General features: G+C 55.9%; 1 protein-coding gene across 4 annotated transcripts in view; it reads left to right on the top strand.

Annotated features, from left to right (window-relative positions):
• The first annotated feature begins 3,844 nt into the window (after positions 1-3,844).
• The window catches only part of ZNF362 (zinc finger protein 362), a 37,545-nt gene continuing 24,274 nt past the window's right edge, over positions 3,845-17,115 (top strand). Inside the window, exon 1 of one of the 4 annotated variants that reach the window (XM_079777125.1) lies at positions 3,845-4,192. Coding sequence is in view for 1 of the 4 variants with exons in the window: in XM_079777126.1 (XP_079633252.1) it covers positions 12,517-12,539 (23 nt within the window). In the remaining 3 variants the exon portion in view is untranslated. Of the gene's footprint in view, positions 4,193-4,258; positions 4,393-10,272; positions 12,540-17,115 lie in introns of those variants that run through there. The other 3 variants (XM_079777127.1, XM_079777128.1, XM_079777126.1) reach the window with 3 other exon arrangements.

Below are 17,115 nucleotides of genomic sequence, written 5' to 3'. Positions count from 1 at the left end.
GCAGCATGGTCTGGTCTATCCTGACTATTTATGCTAACTAGTGCTCTATCAGAGCAGGGCCTGTGTCTTGTTCACTGCCTCTCCAGAGCCTGAGATCCCATCTGCAACATAGAAGTAGGTGCTTTGTGAATATTTGTTGAATGAGTGAAAAACCCCACCCAAAATAGAATATATATATAACATACTAGTAGTTCCTTTCTCAAATAATTTACTGTAGTAATACTTATATACACAACCATAAGAATATAATCAGGGGCTAAATTGTAAAAGTTAAAGAAGAAGGAGGGAGTCAGTGGGTTGGAGCAGTCATGGAGGACTTCCTGGAAGAGAATAAGGAAGATTTGAATATTTGGAGAGAATGAGAGTGGGTTTGCTGTCTATCCCATCACTTATTCATCCATTCAACAAACACTTACTCCAATGCACCATGATAAGGCTTTTGCCAGCAGTGAGGCCAGAGGAACAGGTGCTCTTGGGAATCGGAGGACAGTGCCTCTTCCCATGTGAGGATCTAGAATGGCTGCACAGAGGAGGTGATGTTTAAGCTGAGCCATGATAAATAGGTGTTTGCCAGAGATGAGATTGGGAGAAAAGGACTAAGGATCCCCAGCAGAGGGAACAGCATGAACAGAGGCTTGCAGAACCAGAGGTACACGGTGTGGGGCAGCATCTAGTATGACTGGATATGGGGGAGAGGAGACTGGGTGCCAACGGCAAAGAGATGAGCTCAGCCGAAACCGGTTTGGCTCAGTGGATAGAGCATCAGCCTGCGGACTGAAAGGTCCCAGGTTCGATTCCGGTCAAGGGCATGTACCTTGGTTGCGGGCACATCCCCAGTAGGGGGTGTGCAAGAGGCAGCTGATCGATGTTTCTCTCTCATCGATGTTTCTAACTCTCTATCCCTCTCTGTAAAAAAAAAAAAAAAAAAAGAGATGAGCTCAGTGCTTCCGTCTCTGGCTTCTTGCGCCTCAGCCCGCACTGGCCATATGAAAAGCATCTTGGCTGGTCTGGGAAGACATTTTAGAGAGCGTCTAAGTTAAGATCTGAAGGACGGCTTGAAGGGACCAGGAAGGTGTGATGAGAGGACAAGGGAGGGTCCCAGGCAGAGGGAACAGCATGCTCACAGACCCTAGAAAGGAGATGGTTGGCCTGAGGTGGCAGCTCACTTTGGTGAGAGCATAGCTTTCCACATGCTCAGACAGGAGGCTCTGGTGAGGCAGATGGGCCAGATCATGTTACTTGCCCCCCATAATTGCCCTATCAAGACCTCATCCCAGCAGTCAAAGCATTCAGGATTCTGTCTCCCATCTCCCTTTCAACCCTCAACTCTGGTGCCTTTGCATATGCTATTCTCAGTGCCTAGAATTACAATGAGGATGATAATAATAACATAATAATATTTGTTGGGCCTTTTACAATATGGGAGGTGCCATGTCAAGCATTATTTCATTGACTAACAATGACATCAGTAATGACATGGGCTAGTACATTTTTGGGGATTTATTTATTTTTTCTTATTGGACTCTATTTTTTAGAACAGACTTAGATTTACAAAAATATTGAGAAAATATTACAGAGAGTTCCCACATACCGCCCCCCTCTCAGTTTTTCCTACTAGTACTATCTTTTGTTAGTATATTTGTTATAATTATTTATTGATGGGTGCTTTTGTTAATACATCATTCACTGAATTCCACAGTTTATTAAGATTTTCTTGGTTTTTACCTGATGTCTTTCTTCTGTCCCAGGATCCTATCTAGGATACCATATTGCAATTGTTATGCCTCTTTAGTCTCCTCTGGGCAGCGACAGTTTCTGAGCTTTTCCTTGTCTTTGATGGTCTTGGCAGTTTTAAGGAGTCCTAGTTAGATATTTTTGGGAAACCCGTGATTTGAGTTTGGTGTTTTTCTCATGACAAGACTGGGGTTATAGGTTATTGGGAGGAGTCCACAGAGGTGAAGCGTCCTTTTCATTGCGTATCAAGCACACACACTGTCAGCATGACTTGCGACCGCTGACCTTGGCCTTGATCACCTGGCTGAGGTAGTAGCTGTTTAGCTTTTCCACTGTGAATTTACTTCCCCCTCCTTTTTTGTTACTCCTCACCGGAGGATATTTTTCCATTGATTTTTTTTTTTCAGAGAGTGGAAGGGAGGCGGAGAGACTCATTGATTGGTTGCCTCCCCACGGGCCCAACCAGAGCCTGGGATTGAGCCTGCACCTGAGGTAGTGCCCTTGACCGGAATTGAACCCGGGACCCTTCAGTTGGAGGGCTGACACTATCCACTGAGCCAGAACGGCTAGGGCTCCCTTCCCTTTTCATACTGTGCACTTGGGAAGTTGCAGTGCACAGCTCACCCGTAAGGAGTGGCGAGTTATGCTCCAGCTCCTGGACGGTCTACATAAATTATTGGGAATCCTTCTGCATGAGAGATTTGTCTCTTCTTTCCATTTTAAAATGTATTATCTCACTGAACTTCCCAACGTGGGTTGATACTTATCACCCCATTTTTCTGGGACCTGGAAGGCCCTCCGTTCTTCCCCGCCCCCGCTCGCACCACACCTAATTTCTGAAGACCTTTTCTACCTCCCCGAGAAAACCAGTGGCCTCATCTGTGTTCTCCTCATGCTTTGTAATTCCAACTAATTCACGCCACACACACGTATTGTGCTCTGCTCTGCGCCAGGCACTGTGCTTGGGACTTGGGCTTGAAAACAAAGGTCTACGTGTGTCCTGCCGTCCAGCTGCTCACAGCCTTATCTGTGCTGGACCGGAAGTGCCCTGAGGGCAGGCACTTGGTCCAACTTGTTGGGAGCTGTTTCCAGCCAACAGGTAGAGCATCTGAGAGCCGGTATCAACACTCCTTACACCCTGGGAAATGCCTCCTGCAGGATGGCAAGCGGTGGCAGGTGATGGTTGTGTGTGTAGCCTCTCCCCGGGGACTGGGTGCTCCCTGAGGGCAGGGCCAGCCCTGATTCTTCTCGGCCTAGAGGCTGGGTGGCAGTCAGTGACACGGAAGTCTGAGCTGGGTGCAGGACCCAGGGACTGGCCACCTCAGGTAGAAGTGAAGTTTGGAAGCTGACACAGCCCGGGAGGCCGAATCCGGAGGACTTGGTGACTGATTGGCTGGGGAGGGTGAGGCGGGAGGAGGAGTCACAGGCAGATGGCTCTGAGGTCTGGAGCTGGGGACCGCCGGTGCCACCTCTGATAGCTTCTGCGAGGAGAGCCGCTGACAGCCTCGGGCGGCCCCACCCTTTGGGGGCCCGGGCCTAGAGCCAGGGAGGGCCGGAGCCTAGCGAGGGAGGGGGTGGCCTGCCCTGTCCAAACTACTGACCCCCATCCCCATGTTCTCGTCTAAAAAATAACCTCAGCCTGGATTTTGAGCACGATCGTTGGTTTTCAGGTGTGGGGGGCCCATTCTGAGGGTCCCCTTCCGCCTGCGTCTGCGAAGGAGACCCCCAGGGGCAGCCTGCGGCCGCGCGGGGTCGCCTTGATCAGGGCCATGGCTCGCCAGGCCCCGGTCCCCATCGCCGGGGAGGGGGCGGCCCGGCGGCGGCCCAGCCAGGGCGGGACAATGGCCGCGGCTGCCGGGGTCCCGGGAGCCCCCGCGCTGGGGAAGGGGCTGGCCTAGGGCCGGGCGCCGGTGCCCTCCCCGCGCGGCTCGGGCGGGCGGAGGGGGGCGAGGAGTTCCTTTGTGGCTCTGCCTCCGGCGCGGCGCGGACGGTGGGAGCCGCGCAACTTTGCGAGGCGGCGGCGGCGAGAGCCAGACGAGGCCCCCGGGCCCGAGCGGGGCCCCCAGCGCGCGGCCCGCCCCCGCCCCCTGCCCGGCCCCCTCCCTTCGCGCGCCGTCGCCCGCGCCCGGCGCTGCCCACTCGCGGGAGCCCCCGGGGCCGGACGGGCTGCGCAGCCGGAGAGGCGGGGGCCCGACGCGGCCCCCCCGGAGCCGGGCGCCTGGCGCGGGGGCTCGCCGAGAACACGGGGGGCCGCGCGGCGCTGCAGACCCAGCCTCCCGCCGCCGCCGCCGCCGCCGCCTCGGCTTGCAGAACCCAGAAGTGAACAGCAGGCGACCCGGAAGGTTTGCGCGCGGCTCCGCACCGACCGGAGCCGGGAGCCGGAGCCCCAGCCCGGCCCTGCTCGGGCCGCCGGGCGCGGGGCTGCGGCCGCGTGCCGGAGCCGCCGCAGCACAGCCAGGTCCGTGCGGGCCCGGGGCGCGGGGGGAGCGGGCTCGGTGGCGGCGGGTGCCCGCCCGAGCGCCCGCCCGCGGGAAAGTTGCGCGGAGTTGCGGGCGGGGTGCGGGCCGGGGCGCGGGCGCTGTCAGCGCGGGCCGGGCGCTCCGAGGGCCCGGGGCCGCCTGCGCCTGCGGCGGGGCCCGGAGCGGCGGCGGCGCGCGGGTAGGAAGTGTCTCCGCGGCGTGTCTGGTCTGCTCCGAGTGTGTGCGAGTGTGTGTGTGCGTGTGTGTGTGTGTGTGTGTGTGTGTTTTCTTAAGCCGGGCTATTCAAACCTGCTGCAATTCTCCGGTAAACAATGATTCATGGGACTTAATGCAAATAAACGGGTAGCAAACGGCGCGGTTCGCGCACTTTGCAGCCGGCCGGGTGGAGCGGCCAGTGCCGGATTTCTCCCTTTTTTTGCAGATCTGCAGAATATGGCGTCCCTGTCCTGTTTTAAAAATAAGCCAGGCTGCCATTTTTGTTTTTCTTTTGTCTGAAAATTTTAATAAAACTGTCTGAGAATGTGGGAGAGGCGGCTGGAAGCAGAGGGGGCACCCGAAGGGTTGGCTTTTTTTCCCTTTTCTTTGGCGAGAGCCGCGAGCCTTTCGGGGAGGTGAGACACAATGCAATTGCACTTTAAAGAAAAAAAAAAAGGAAGCCGCTGGGCGATTTGGGGGGTAGGGCTGGGAATTTAAAGTTAACTCCGAAAGTTTTCTTTTCTTTCTTTTTTTTTTTAAAGCTCTCCCTCCCTCTCTCTCTTTCTCTATCTCACTCTCTCTCTTTTTTTTTTTTTTTTGAAGGCGGTGAAATGCCGCGAAAGGATCTCGGGGTCCATTTCTCTCCCCCAGACAGTCGCCTTTGCAGGAATTTTGGGGAAAAGTTAACTGCCGGTTTCCTCAGAGCTGCGGAGGGCATGTGGGGGGTTGGGGATGGGGACTTGGGGGGACCAGGGAACGTCTTTTGGAAGAGGCGGTATGAAATGTATTGTAAGGAACTATGTTCTCAGGTTTGAGGGAGAGGGCCGGCAGTAGGGGCTCGGAGTGGGCCCAGGGTTTCGGAGTCAGACCCCAGGCAGGAGGAAAGGAACCTGCTCTCCCGCACCCTGCCCTCCAGCCGTGAGTGTGGGGAGTGGGCCTGGCTCCCTGGGTGGCCCGGGCCTCCCTGTAGTCCGGAATCCCGCCCTGGGTGCCCTCTGGCAAGTGTGCTTGGTTGGCAGTGGGAGAGCCCCTTCCCCACCCTGCTAGGCCTCCCGCTGCAGGAGGTGGCATCTGGTGGTGACGCCCCCAGGGGTGGGCTCGTGGCTGGGCACAAGCCGGAAGCGCCAGTGGGTCCTGTCTGAGAGGTTGTCCGGTGTTGGGGGGCCTCTGCTGGTTTGCTAGTGGGGGTCGTCTGAGCCTCTCGCCTGTGGTGGCTCCTACCCTCTTCTGCCACCCCTGCCGGCACCCCGGAGGCTCCTGTGTTGGGGGCAGTGTAGTTCCTGAAGTCTCTCTCTAGACCGATCAGGGCCTGCTGGCTCTGCGCGCTGCAGAGGGGTCAGAAGGCCAGGCCTGGGGTGGCTGGCGCTGTCCAAGGCACCGGGCTCGTGGGGCCTGGTCTTCCCTCTGTTGGGAAAGTATGTGTCGTGTCCTGGGAGGACCCCGAGCCCTTCTGGCCCCTGCCCTGGCGTCTCCGGGAGCAGAGACACCTCTAGTCTTCCTCCTGTCCTGTCCTGGCTCCACAGGGCACTGGGAGCTCCCCGGGGGCAGAGTCAGGGGCTCGCGGTGGGGTTTCAGAGCTTAGGGCTGTAGAACTTGCATGCCTGGGCCACAGGTACCAAGCCAGGCATTTTTCAGATGAAGACACGGAAGTCCAGAGAAGGGGGAGTGACTTGCCCAAAGTCACAGTGCCAGTTGGGATACCAAGTCAGGGACCCAGATGTTCAGGCTCCCGCTTCTGGGCTGGCTCTCTGCAGTGTTCTCTGGCCCTGACCCCGGACAGGATCCTTTTGGAAAGAACTGAACCAGAATGCGACCGCACATCTCCCTTCCCGTAATAGCCCTTCCCCGTAGTAACCCGTCATGAGTGAGTGGAACTTGACAGTCTGCACAGTGTCGTGCATGGTCCTTATCACATCGGCGCTCGCGGGAACTCAGTTGGGGTGAAATTGTCAAGGACACTTAACCCCATCTTAAAATTTAGGCGGCAGGCCACCCAAGCGACTACAAATCTAGAGGCCCACCCCCTACAACAGTCGGAGCTGAAAAGGCCCAGAGAAGTCATCTGGGCTCAGAGACGGGAGGCCACTGGGTTGAAGTCACCCAGCGATTCAGGGCCCAGCTAGGACCAGAGCCCTGGTGTCTCATGTCCCTTCCTCATGAGACACTCAGAGGGGGAGGGAGCCACTCTCCCCACCGCAGGCTCCTCTGGCCTCGGGAGAGCTGTGATCACTGGTTGTGCTGGTGCGCACCGTAGTGGCCAACACTTAGAGACATGGTCTGTCCCGGGGGCTGAGGAATAGGTTCCTGAGTTCTTGGGGAACGGAGGCCAATGGCCCCGGGTGGAGAGGAAGGGGGTGTGTGTGGGGGGGGAGGTATGAATTGGGTCTGAAGCTAACCTGGCTCCAGCCCTGCCCTGGGTAGGCACTTCTCTGCCCGGCTTCTCTGTAAAGTAAGAGTTGTTCCTTCATTCATCTCCCATCCATTGGCTTATTTGTTTATTGGTCTGCCAGATCCTCTATTCTTTCATTTATTTATCAGTTTATTGGATTAGTCATTTCATTAGTCCATTCATCTCTGTCCATCCAACCATCCAATCCCCGGCACGCCTTGCGCCGGCTGGACAGTCCTCAAAAGCCAACAGGGAAAGGGCTGGGAGACTGCGGGTGTGGATAGCACTAGCCAGGGCACATGCCTGGTGTCTACGTGAGGCCCCAGGGAAGGTCTCTAGGAGAAGAGGAGGCTTGCCAAGACCAAAGGAGTCCCACAGACCATCGCCGTGGTGGGTCTGGGTCCTGGGACCAAGCCCCATTTGTGTATTGAGTTTTACAGCTTGCACAGTGTGGTGCATGGTGTGTGCGACGTTGGGCATTTCCTTCCTCTCTCTGAGCCTCAGTTTCTGGGTCTTTAAAGTGGGGCATCTCTGTGCAACCCTCATGGGTTGTTGGGAGTGATAACCAGAGGGTCTGAACTGTCTCCCAGCCCTGGCCCGGCATGTGGTAGGGGCTCAGTATACACCGACTGAGTGATGAGGGTTGCTCATTACCAGCCTGGGCTCAACCTGGACTTTTAAAACTATCGTGGTGTCTTCAGAACGAGCCAAATGATCTGGGGACCCCAAAAAACCCGCTCTGCCTTGTCGTTCCACTGCTGAGGCGTTCCTGATGTTTCCTAGGCATTTAGAAGAACAAAAATCCAAAGTCCTGCAAAGGACTGCCGGCCTGGCCCAAAAGGCCCCTCAGGTCTGGGCCTGCCCACCCCTCACCCTCAGCTCCCCTGCACCCCCACCCTTCCCGCCCCTCCCTCTGGTCTCACCATCTCCAGCTGCACTGGCTTCTGTCTGTACCCCAGATTTACAAAGCCTTTGCACATCCCCCACCCCTAAATGTTTACATGGCTGCCACCTTCTTGTTTCACAGGTTTCAACTCAAATGTCACCTCCTCAGAGGGGCTTCCCTGACCACCTGCTCTGTAATAGCTTCCCACTCTCACGCTCCGTCACGTCAGCCCCTTTTTATGTTTCCTTGTGGCTCTTACCAATATCCGAAACTTTCTCACGTGTTTGTTTATTTGCGCGTCTTGTCTGTCTGCACCACTGGATCATGCGTAGACGGTGCAGGCGAGAGGGCAGGTGGCTCCAGCAGGTGTGACCAGGGCCGTGTTGGAGGCGAGGAAATGCTGGGAGCCCAGGTGTGGCGGCGGCCCTGGCAGCGCCTGGGAGATGAAGTGACACTGAAGTGACACCGAGCTCTGTCCTCGCCTCCCCCGGGGAGCTCCGGGCTGTTGTTGGGAAATAATGAGATGATGAAATCGCGGGATCTAAGAATCCCAGTCTCTGCCAATCTCAGAATCTTAGTATTGAGAAGCTTTCTGCCTCAGAAACTTTGACACTTGGAGTGTTCGCCTGATCTGCTCTGGGATTTGGAATCTTACAAAGGGGACGCTCACTGCCTCACTCTCACTGTGCGTCGGGCCATGTTATAAAAGGCTTTACAAATGTTAATGGGTTTAATCCTCATTGTTATTACCCTCATTTTACAGATGAGGAAATCGAGGCACAGGGAGATTAGGTAACTCGCCAGGGTCCACAGAGCTTGTCAAGGGCGTTGTGGGAGTCGAACCCAGCACTTTGGGGCTCCTCTTGTGAATCCCACACCTGTTGAGGACAAGCCCAACTTCCCAGACCCCCGCATGGAGTTGGAATCCCCTTCCCACATCCTTGGCAAAAGGGCCCTGACCTCTGCTAGAGTGAGGGGGCCCCTTCCTCACCAGGCACCCCCATTCTCCCCGTCAGACCGTTGTCATTGCTGGAAAGATGTCTTTACAAAGTGTGAAGGGATCTGAGTGCTATGGTTTCCCAGTGCTTTTGTCCTTGTGGTTTGTGAGTTTAGACGCCTCTTTCTCCCCACTGGGCTGTGAGCTCCCTGCAGGCAGGCGGCTTTGGTGTTGAATGAATGAATGAATGAATGAACCGTGTGTACAAAGAATGCTTCCCTGTATCTCTGTAGCACCGTGCTAGGCACTTGTCCCAGGGCACTGGGCACTCAGTGCCCTGAGGAAAAGAAGATGGTTACCTCTCCATAGAGCCCTAAGAAAGTCTGCATGGGTGATGTTTGTCCCCCATTGGAGGACCATCTGAGACCTACAGCCGCATACTCCTTGGAGAGAGGTAGACCTCCTCGATTATCCAGCCGAACCTCATTTTGCCTGTTGGGGAGACTGCAGCGGGAAGGGAGAGGAGTAGGCCTTGTCCAAGGACACGCACATCTCAGATGCTTTGCCTGGTGGGCTTTCTGCTCCCCAGGGGCCAACAGGCGGCCACACTGTGTGCCTGGGGTTCGAAGGCAGGCGCAGTCCTCTTTGGAGAAGCCCCCTGGGTGGCACCGGCCTCCTCACCTCCACAGGGGTCACATCCCTGATGCACAGGCTGTGCGGGGGCCCAGCGCCTGGCACTGGGGTGGGATTGAGGAAGTGGGTGTGGTGGAAGGGTGAGGGGCTGTGGGGGTGGCTTCGGAGGCTGCGTAGGATTTGGGGAGGTGGCCGAGTGGTGCTTTAGTGGGTAAGCTGTGGGGGAGGGCCCAGGTATTTGGTTCTGGAGCCCAACGTGTCTTGCTTGCCCCTGCCTCATTGGTGTGGCCACAGGATTTCCTTTCCATGTAGGTCCTTCTCTGAGCTAAAGCCAACAGGGACAGTCCTTGAGGGGACAGTTTAGCCATTTCAGATTCTGGGGTTCAGTGGGAGAAACCTGACTGGGGTGGGTACATCCCCCCAGATCCACTGAAAAACACACATTCTTACATATTCACATTATCAGCCATCCACTACCACCTTTGGCCCTACCCTCCTTTGCCAATTTGGGTGCTCCCGTGCTGTTTCAGAAACACCACCAGATCTGCCCCGAACTGGGCCCGCAGGAGCCAGAAGTTCAGGAGGCATGTCTGCTGGAGTGTGCATCTACCACATGATACACACATCACATGCATACACTCCTACCACCTGCAGGATTACATACACGTGCAGATACCTGAGTGCACCCTCCCAGGAAGTGACAAACAGCTGCATGGCTATTCCTTCTCATGTACTTCACATGCATGATACATGCCAAGTTTATCGCCTGCACTCAGGCATACTCATATACATGTGTGTTTTTACATGTAGGTATATCTTGCATACCCACTCATTTACACCATGAGGATGTAGCCTCCCATTCTGGGCTGTGCACACGATCCCCATGCATTCACACGTGTACCCGATCTCCCATTCTGGGCTGTGCACACGATCCCCATGCATTCACGCGTGTACCCGATCTCCCATCCTGGGCTGTGCGCACAAACCCCATGCATTCACACGTTTACCCGATCTCCCATTCTGGGCTGTGCGCACGAACCCCATGCATTCACACGTGTACCCGATCTCCCATTCTGGGCTGTGCACACGATCCCCATGCATTCACACGTGTACCCGATCTCCCATTCTGGCCTGTGCGCACGAACCCCATGCATTCACGCGTGTGCCCACACTTCCCATTCTGGGCTGTGCGCACGATCCCATGCATTCACGCGTGTGCCCACACCTCCCATTCTGGGCTGTGCGCACGATCCCATGCATTCACGCGTGTGCCCACACCTCCCATTCTGGGCTGTGCGCACGATCCCATGCATTCACGCGTGTGCCCACACCTCCCATTCTGGGCTGTGCGCACGATCCCATGCATTCACGCGTGTGCCCACACCTCCCATTCTGGGCTGTGCGCACGATCCCATGCATTCACGCGTGTGCCCACACCTCCCATTCTGGGCTGTGCGCACGATCCCCATGCATTCACGCGTGTGCCCACACCTCCCATTCTGGGCTGTGCGCACGATCCCATGCATTCACGCGTGTGCCCACACCTCCCATTCTGGGCTGTGCGCACGATCCCATGCATTCACGCGTGTGCCCACACCTCCCATTCTGGGCTGTGCGCACGATCCCATGCATTCACGCGTGTGCCCACACCTCCCATTCTGGGCTGTGCGCACGACCCCCATGCATTCACGCGTGTGCCCACACCTCCCATTCTGGGCTGTGCGCACGATCCCATGCATTCACGCGTGTGCCCACACCTCCCATTCTGGGCTGTGCGCACGATCCCATGCATTCACGCGTGTGCCCACACCTCCCATTCTGGGCTGTGCGCACGATCCCCATGCATTCACGCGTGTGCCCACACCTCCCATTCTGGGCTGTGCGCACGATCCCATGCATTCACGCGTGTGCCCACACCCTGCCTGGATCTGCTTGCAGCGGTGGAGCAGCAGCTCGTTTCCATCTTCCACCTCCATTCAGCAGTATTTCTTGAGCGTTTCCTATAAACCAGGCCAGGGGCTAGCTGCGGGGGACAGAGGTGAGGAAAACTGACATCGTTCCTGTCCTGGTGGGAGAGACAGATGACCCAAAGAGCACACAATGATGATGTGACTATAGATTGTGGCAGGTGCTGGGCGGGAACTGCTGTTTTCTGACGAGGGCCGCCCTGTGGCCTCATGCTTGTCAGTTTCCTATAATGAGTGACGGTCATGGTACAGGCAGGTGAGAGGTGCTTCTGGGAGGAAGTGATACCTGAACCGTGGCCAGGAGTTTTCCACAGAAGCCAAGGGAGCCGCCTGAGCAAAGGTCCTGAGGTGGGAGAGCAAGGAACATGGAGAAGGTGGGAGCTCTAGACAGTCGCTGGCGAGGGTGTGAGACCTGGGCTGGCAGGGCCTGGGGTAGGTCTTCCCTGGCCTCTACTCCTCCACACGTGTCCACCCAGGCACCCCCACCCTGTCTCTGACCAGCCCACCCCTCCCTGGGCTGCCTTGCCCTGCATTGAGGGCCCACTCTGGGGTCTGGAGATACAGCATGAGAACAGGTTCTGACCATCTGCCGGGGGTTCCCTGCCTACAACCCCTAGGAATTGTCTAGAAAGTTCCTGGGGGCCAGGTCACAGCTGGGGTTCAGCAACTGGCTGTCCTGCTTTGAGTTAATCTCAGACTTGGCTCCCACATCAGCAGAGCAGCCCCTGTGGGTCCTGAGAGGCTCCAGGGCTGCTCCCTCCCCCGATTCCCCCCCCACCCCCCTCAGCCCAGCTACCGCCACAGCTTGGTCAGATTTCCACGTGGGTCTTGGGGTTGGGAAAGGCTCTCTGTGCCTTAGAGAACCTAGTAACAACACAGCAGTAGCCAGGACGGAGTCCTTACTGTATGCCAGGCACTCTTCTAAAGACTTTATACGTATTAACTCCCTTAATCTTCACAACAGCACCGTGGGGACGCCGTTATCATCCCTAGTTTGGTAACAGTCTCTTGGGGCTTCCCCCAACACCGTCTTGTTCCAGAATCTGTACTGTTGACCTGTCAGTTGCCACACTGGCCCTCAGCGGGTCCAGGAACTCAGGCTGTGACTTAGTGGAATCGTTTTATAGATGAAAGAATGAAGGCCCCGAAAGGAAGTGGACTTGCTGAAGGTCGCACAGCCAGCCGATGGCGGAGGGTTCCAGCTCCCTGCTCCCTGCTCCCTCCCCCCACAGCTGCGTGGCCTCGGGCAGGTTACATACTCCTCTGGGCCTTATTCCTGCCGCAAACAGGAAAGGATGACCACCACGGAAGCCAGGAGGTGGGAACTTGGGGGATGCAAGCAAGGGGACTGCAATTGGGAGGGGACGGGTGGGGGCTTCTTGGGTTCTCTGGATGTGGGCTTTGTAACAAACAGGTCACCAAGCTGTTCATTTATGCTCTAAGCACCTGTCACAGGGTCCTTAGGGGGCTGAGTGAGAAATGCTTGTAAAGCACCTGACATGGAAGGCATGCTTAGTAACTATTGTTATTGTTGTTCTGTTATTGCCATTCTGTGGTGGCCAGAGGAGTCCCCTGTGGGGATGGGCGATGGGGTGCCCAGGGGAATGGGAGTGGAGCAGGGCCTGTGTGCACAGCTGCAGCACGTTCTCTCAGCCCTGAGAGGAGCAGTCATGGCCCATTTCCTAAGTGAGGGCACTGAGGCTCCCCGCGAGGGTGAGGGCCACCGCCCTGGGGGGCTCTGGGTGGTTGGCAGGGGGATGGGAGGGCTCAGGGAGGGGTTAGCATCCCCGCTCCCACCGCCCAGGGCATAGACAGCAGCCCCTCCTGCTCCGGTCAGCCCCGCCACCACAATGGAAACAGCCTTCCCCTCGCCACCACCCCCCAACCCCACCCCCGCAGGGCTGCGGAAACCCAGCCTGATTGGATCCAGGACTCTGGGGAGCCTGTTCCTCACAGGAAGTTCCCAGGAGCAAGCTTCTGAAGCTGACCTGGGTGGAGTGGGGCTCAGGGCTCAGGGCTGCATGGAGTGGGGTACATGGAGGGCAGAGGGGTCATGGGGAGGAAACCTCTGAGCACACGGGGGTCTCAAGGCGCTGGGAAAATGGGAACACTCAGCTTAGACCACTTCCTGCTCGTCCATCTCAGGCCATCCTTCTGGCCCCATAGTGACCTCTCCATTGAAAACCTTGACCATGGCCGTCTCCTGCTCAGGGACCTCCTATGCCCCACGCCCAGCCTTTTACCCACGCACTTAGCCTGGAACTCTGGTCCTCTGTGAACTGCCCTGGCCACCTTCCCCTCCTTCCCCTGTGCATGTCTGCCTGTACCCACAGCAGACCGAATGTGTGGGCCTTTGCACGCCTGGCTTACCTTCCCTGGCATTTCTTGACATCTCCCTTCCCCCCATCAGTAAGTCCCATCTTTATGAAATCTTCCTTCAGATGGGCTCCTCCTCCCAGGAATACCCCGCCCCCTGGCCCGGCCATACCCCCAGCAGTAGCGTGTTTGAGAACCTCTGCATCTTCATAAGCTGCCCCTCTGCTCAGAGGCTCTCTCCACCCTCACTCTCCTGGCAAACTTCTCAGTCTTCCAGGCTGGACAGACCCCTTCCTCTCACTGATTCTCTCAGTGAGCAGTTATTAGGCACCTAATGTGAACTGGGCACTTGAGCACCTACTATGTGGCCAGCACTTGACTCTGGGCCTACAGCGGTGGCTCCATCTTTGTGGGTCAGGTGTGGAGGGAGTATTTAGAGATGTACCAAGGTGGGGTGGGGAGAATGCAGGGGGCAGTGGGTGTGTGTAACAGGGTGGCCCAGTTCCTGTTGGGGAGAAGGTCAGAAAGTGACTTTTAAGGAAGAGCCTGGTAAGCTGTGGGGCCGAGTCAGGGTATGGGGTTGTAACCAAGAGCCAGACCCAAGCTCCCCTGGGGGAGCTCCCAGCTACGTGGGCACTGGGCCAACAAGTCACCAGGCAATTCCAGGACAATGGGATCAGGGCTTTGGTGGGGGAAGCCCAGGCAGCTGTGGGAATTCCGGGGAAAGCTGCAGATGGAGCCTTGGAGGGGCGGGGATCAGGAAGGTTTCCCTGGGCAGTGACACCAAGCTGACTTAGTGGTCGACGGGAACCTGGCAGGGTTTCGGCTGGTGATGACCCCCAGATGGACGGGCACAGCCTGTGCAAAGGCCCGGTGGCGCGAGAGAGCAGCTAGTTTTGGAGGGACCTGCAGGTAGTGAGGCTGGAGAGGGGGAGGTACCTGTTGGGATGTATATGGCCAGCAGGGCCTCCTTGGCAAAGGGTGCTGTGCCCCAAAGTGATGGGAACATAGGGGGGATTTCAGTAGGTGAGCGAGTGGCCGGGGCGGGCTTTCCTTTGTTTGGCCTGGTCCTCCTCTCTAAAGCGCCCAGAGAGGAGGGCCAGAATCCTCATGGGGCTGCTTGGCCAAAGCTTACTGAACCTGTTTTCTCTCCGAACCTGATATATATGTTGTATCACAGGTATTTTCTGAATGACTGTAAGGTGGTTTTAATCCTTCTTTCTAACGGGGGAAACGGGGCTCTGGAGCCCAGCTTTCTAGGTTCCTATGAGACACGGACTGTTTGACTTTGGGCAAGTTACCTGATCTCTCTGTGCCTCAGTTCCTTTTAAGGCTGATATGAGTGTTAAATAAGTCATTACAATGCCAGTAAACACTGTCTATTATTAATGACTGTAGACTCTGTCATTGTTTAACATGATCTACAGAGCCATCCCCTTCTTGTTTAAAATTTCGGATGTTCCAGGTTTTTGCTATTCTAAGAAACCACATAGGCTCGCCAGCATTGGGTATTATCATTTTCTTATATTTTTTTGCTATTTTAACAGGTGAAGCTCATTTAATTTTCACTGCTAGGGAAGCAGAACCATTTTGTGTGTGGTTATTAGCTGTTAACACCCTTTTTGGTCTTCTAGTCTTTATAGCATGCAACCCCTTCTCAGATCAAGTAGGAAGATGGGGCTGAGATACAGGAAATCGGAAACAGTATAACACAGGGGACAACGTAGTGCCAGGGTGAGTGGAAGGGACCCAGGGAGGGAGAAGGGACTTTCCTCTACCCAGACCATGACACTTTCAGTTCCTCCACCTAGACCATTCATTCATTCATTCATTCAAACATTTATCAGGCACAGTGTGGGGCTGGACAAATAAATGGCTCAGCTGTGACTCTGTTCTAACAGAGAACCTGCCCAGCCGCAGAGATGGATGGGAAAACAGGCAGAAAACGGAGGGATGAGTGTCTGATGATGGAAATGCAGGGCAGAAAGGGAGCAGAGAGGAGAGGTACCCAACACAGTCTGGGCGGTGGAGGGTCCCAGAAGGCTTTCAAGAGGAAATAGCCTGTAATCTGGGGCCCGAGGAATAAGTTGTAGTTAACCAGTGAGATGGGGAGGGCAGAGGGCTCCAGGGGAAGGAGGCAGCCTGATGGAAGGTTAAGGAAGTGAGAAGAGAAGTGGGACACTGGGGGAACGCTCAGTCTTGGCCAGCAGGGGCAGAGTGTAAGGCGGAATAGCCGGGCAGGCCAAAGAGGTCAGCAGGGGCTGAATATGTAAGGACTAAGGAATCCAGACCCTGTCTGCAGGGAAGTAGGGAGCCATGGACGGTTCTGAGGGGATCTGATTTATATTTTAGAAATACCAGCGTGACTACAGAGAATGGAATGGGGGATGCGGGCAGAGGTGGGGAAACCTTGAGGAAACTCTCGCAATAGCTGAAGGGGGCCTGGACCAAGGCAGGAGAGGGGTGGGCACACTCTTCTTTCCCCACCTGGTGGAATCCTCACCAGCTTCCAAGTGCAGATTGACGACTGCCTCTGTCAGGTAGCCCTTCCTGACCTTTGCTACCCCTTCCCAGGTCCTATGTACCTGGAGGGTGGGGCTGTGCAGGGCCTGGCTTGTAACTGTCAATTGAGTGTCCACCATTGGCTGACCTTGACCTCTCCCTGCTCCTCCATGCTCCAGACCCTCCATCGGCTCCCCCCTCCCCCAACCCTCTACCAACCTTCCTTTTCTTCTTTTCTTTCTTTCTTTCTTTTTTCTCTTTCATTTTTTTTCTCTTTCATTTTGAAAAGAATAAATTTATTGTTTTCAATATAAAAGCAACCGAACAATATTACAGAGAATCTGGAAATCAGAGAAACAATGACAAAAAGTCACATGGGCTCCAGCCGCCTCCCCAGCCTCCCAGCCTCCCTCTGGGTGCGGCTCCCTGCTGCTTGCCTTTTCTGCCGCAGGTTTTTATTTTTGCCTCTTTGTAATCATAGTGTCCGGGCTGTCCCCTCCCATTTGCTTTGTGGCCGCGCGGGGTCTGGTCAATTCTCATTTCTTAATGTCTGTGGGCTGGGCTGGGCTGGGCTGGGGCTGGGGGTGGGACATGAAGTTGCTTAACCGCATCCCCCTGCCCTGCAGTGGGCAAGGCTAGCTGCATTCTACCCTGGGCTACCTGTCCTATTTGTGTCTGTCTGTCTAGGCCTCAGCCTGCCTGGGTAGCAGGGCCTGGCCCCTGGTGTACCCCTTCCGCAGCGCCCGACCCTAAGTTCCCCCTGGTGCAGGCTGCTAGGCAGGCCTCAGAGGCCACCTTCCTAGGACAGGGTGATAGACGGACCTGGTTTTAAATCCAGGCTGGGCTCTGTGACCTCAGACAAGTTACTTAACCTCTCTGGACCGCAGTTTCCTTATAATGGGTCTATTTCAACAGTAAAATAATGGTTGTAAAAGGCCCTGACACAGTTCCTGGCCTATTGTAAGTGCTCAAGAAACGGTAGTCGATAATATTATACTTTTTCATTCTACGTAGAGTTTCTGAGACCACCATGGGCTAGATGCTGGGATGGCAGAGGTGAATCAGCACCAGCCCTA

This window comes from Cnephaeus nilssonii (assembly GCF_951640355.1).
Source record: "Cnephaeus nilssonii genome assembly, chromosome: 7".
Classification (NCBI taxonomy): Eukaryota; Metazoa; Chordata; class Mammalia; order Chiroptera; family Vespertilionidae; genus Cnephaeus; species Cnephaeus nilssonii.
This window is presented reverse-complemented; position numbering and strand designations above follow the sequence as displayed.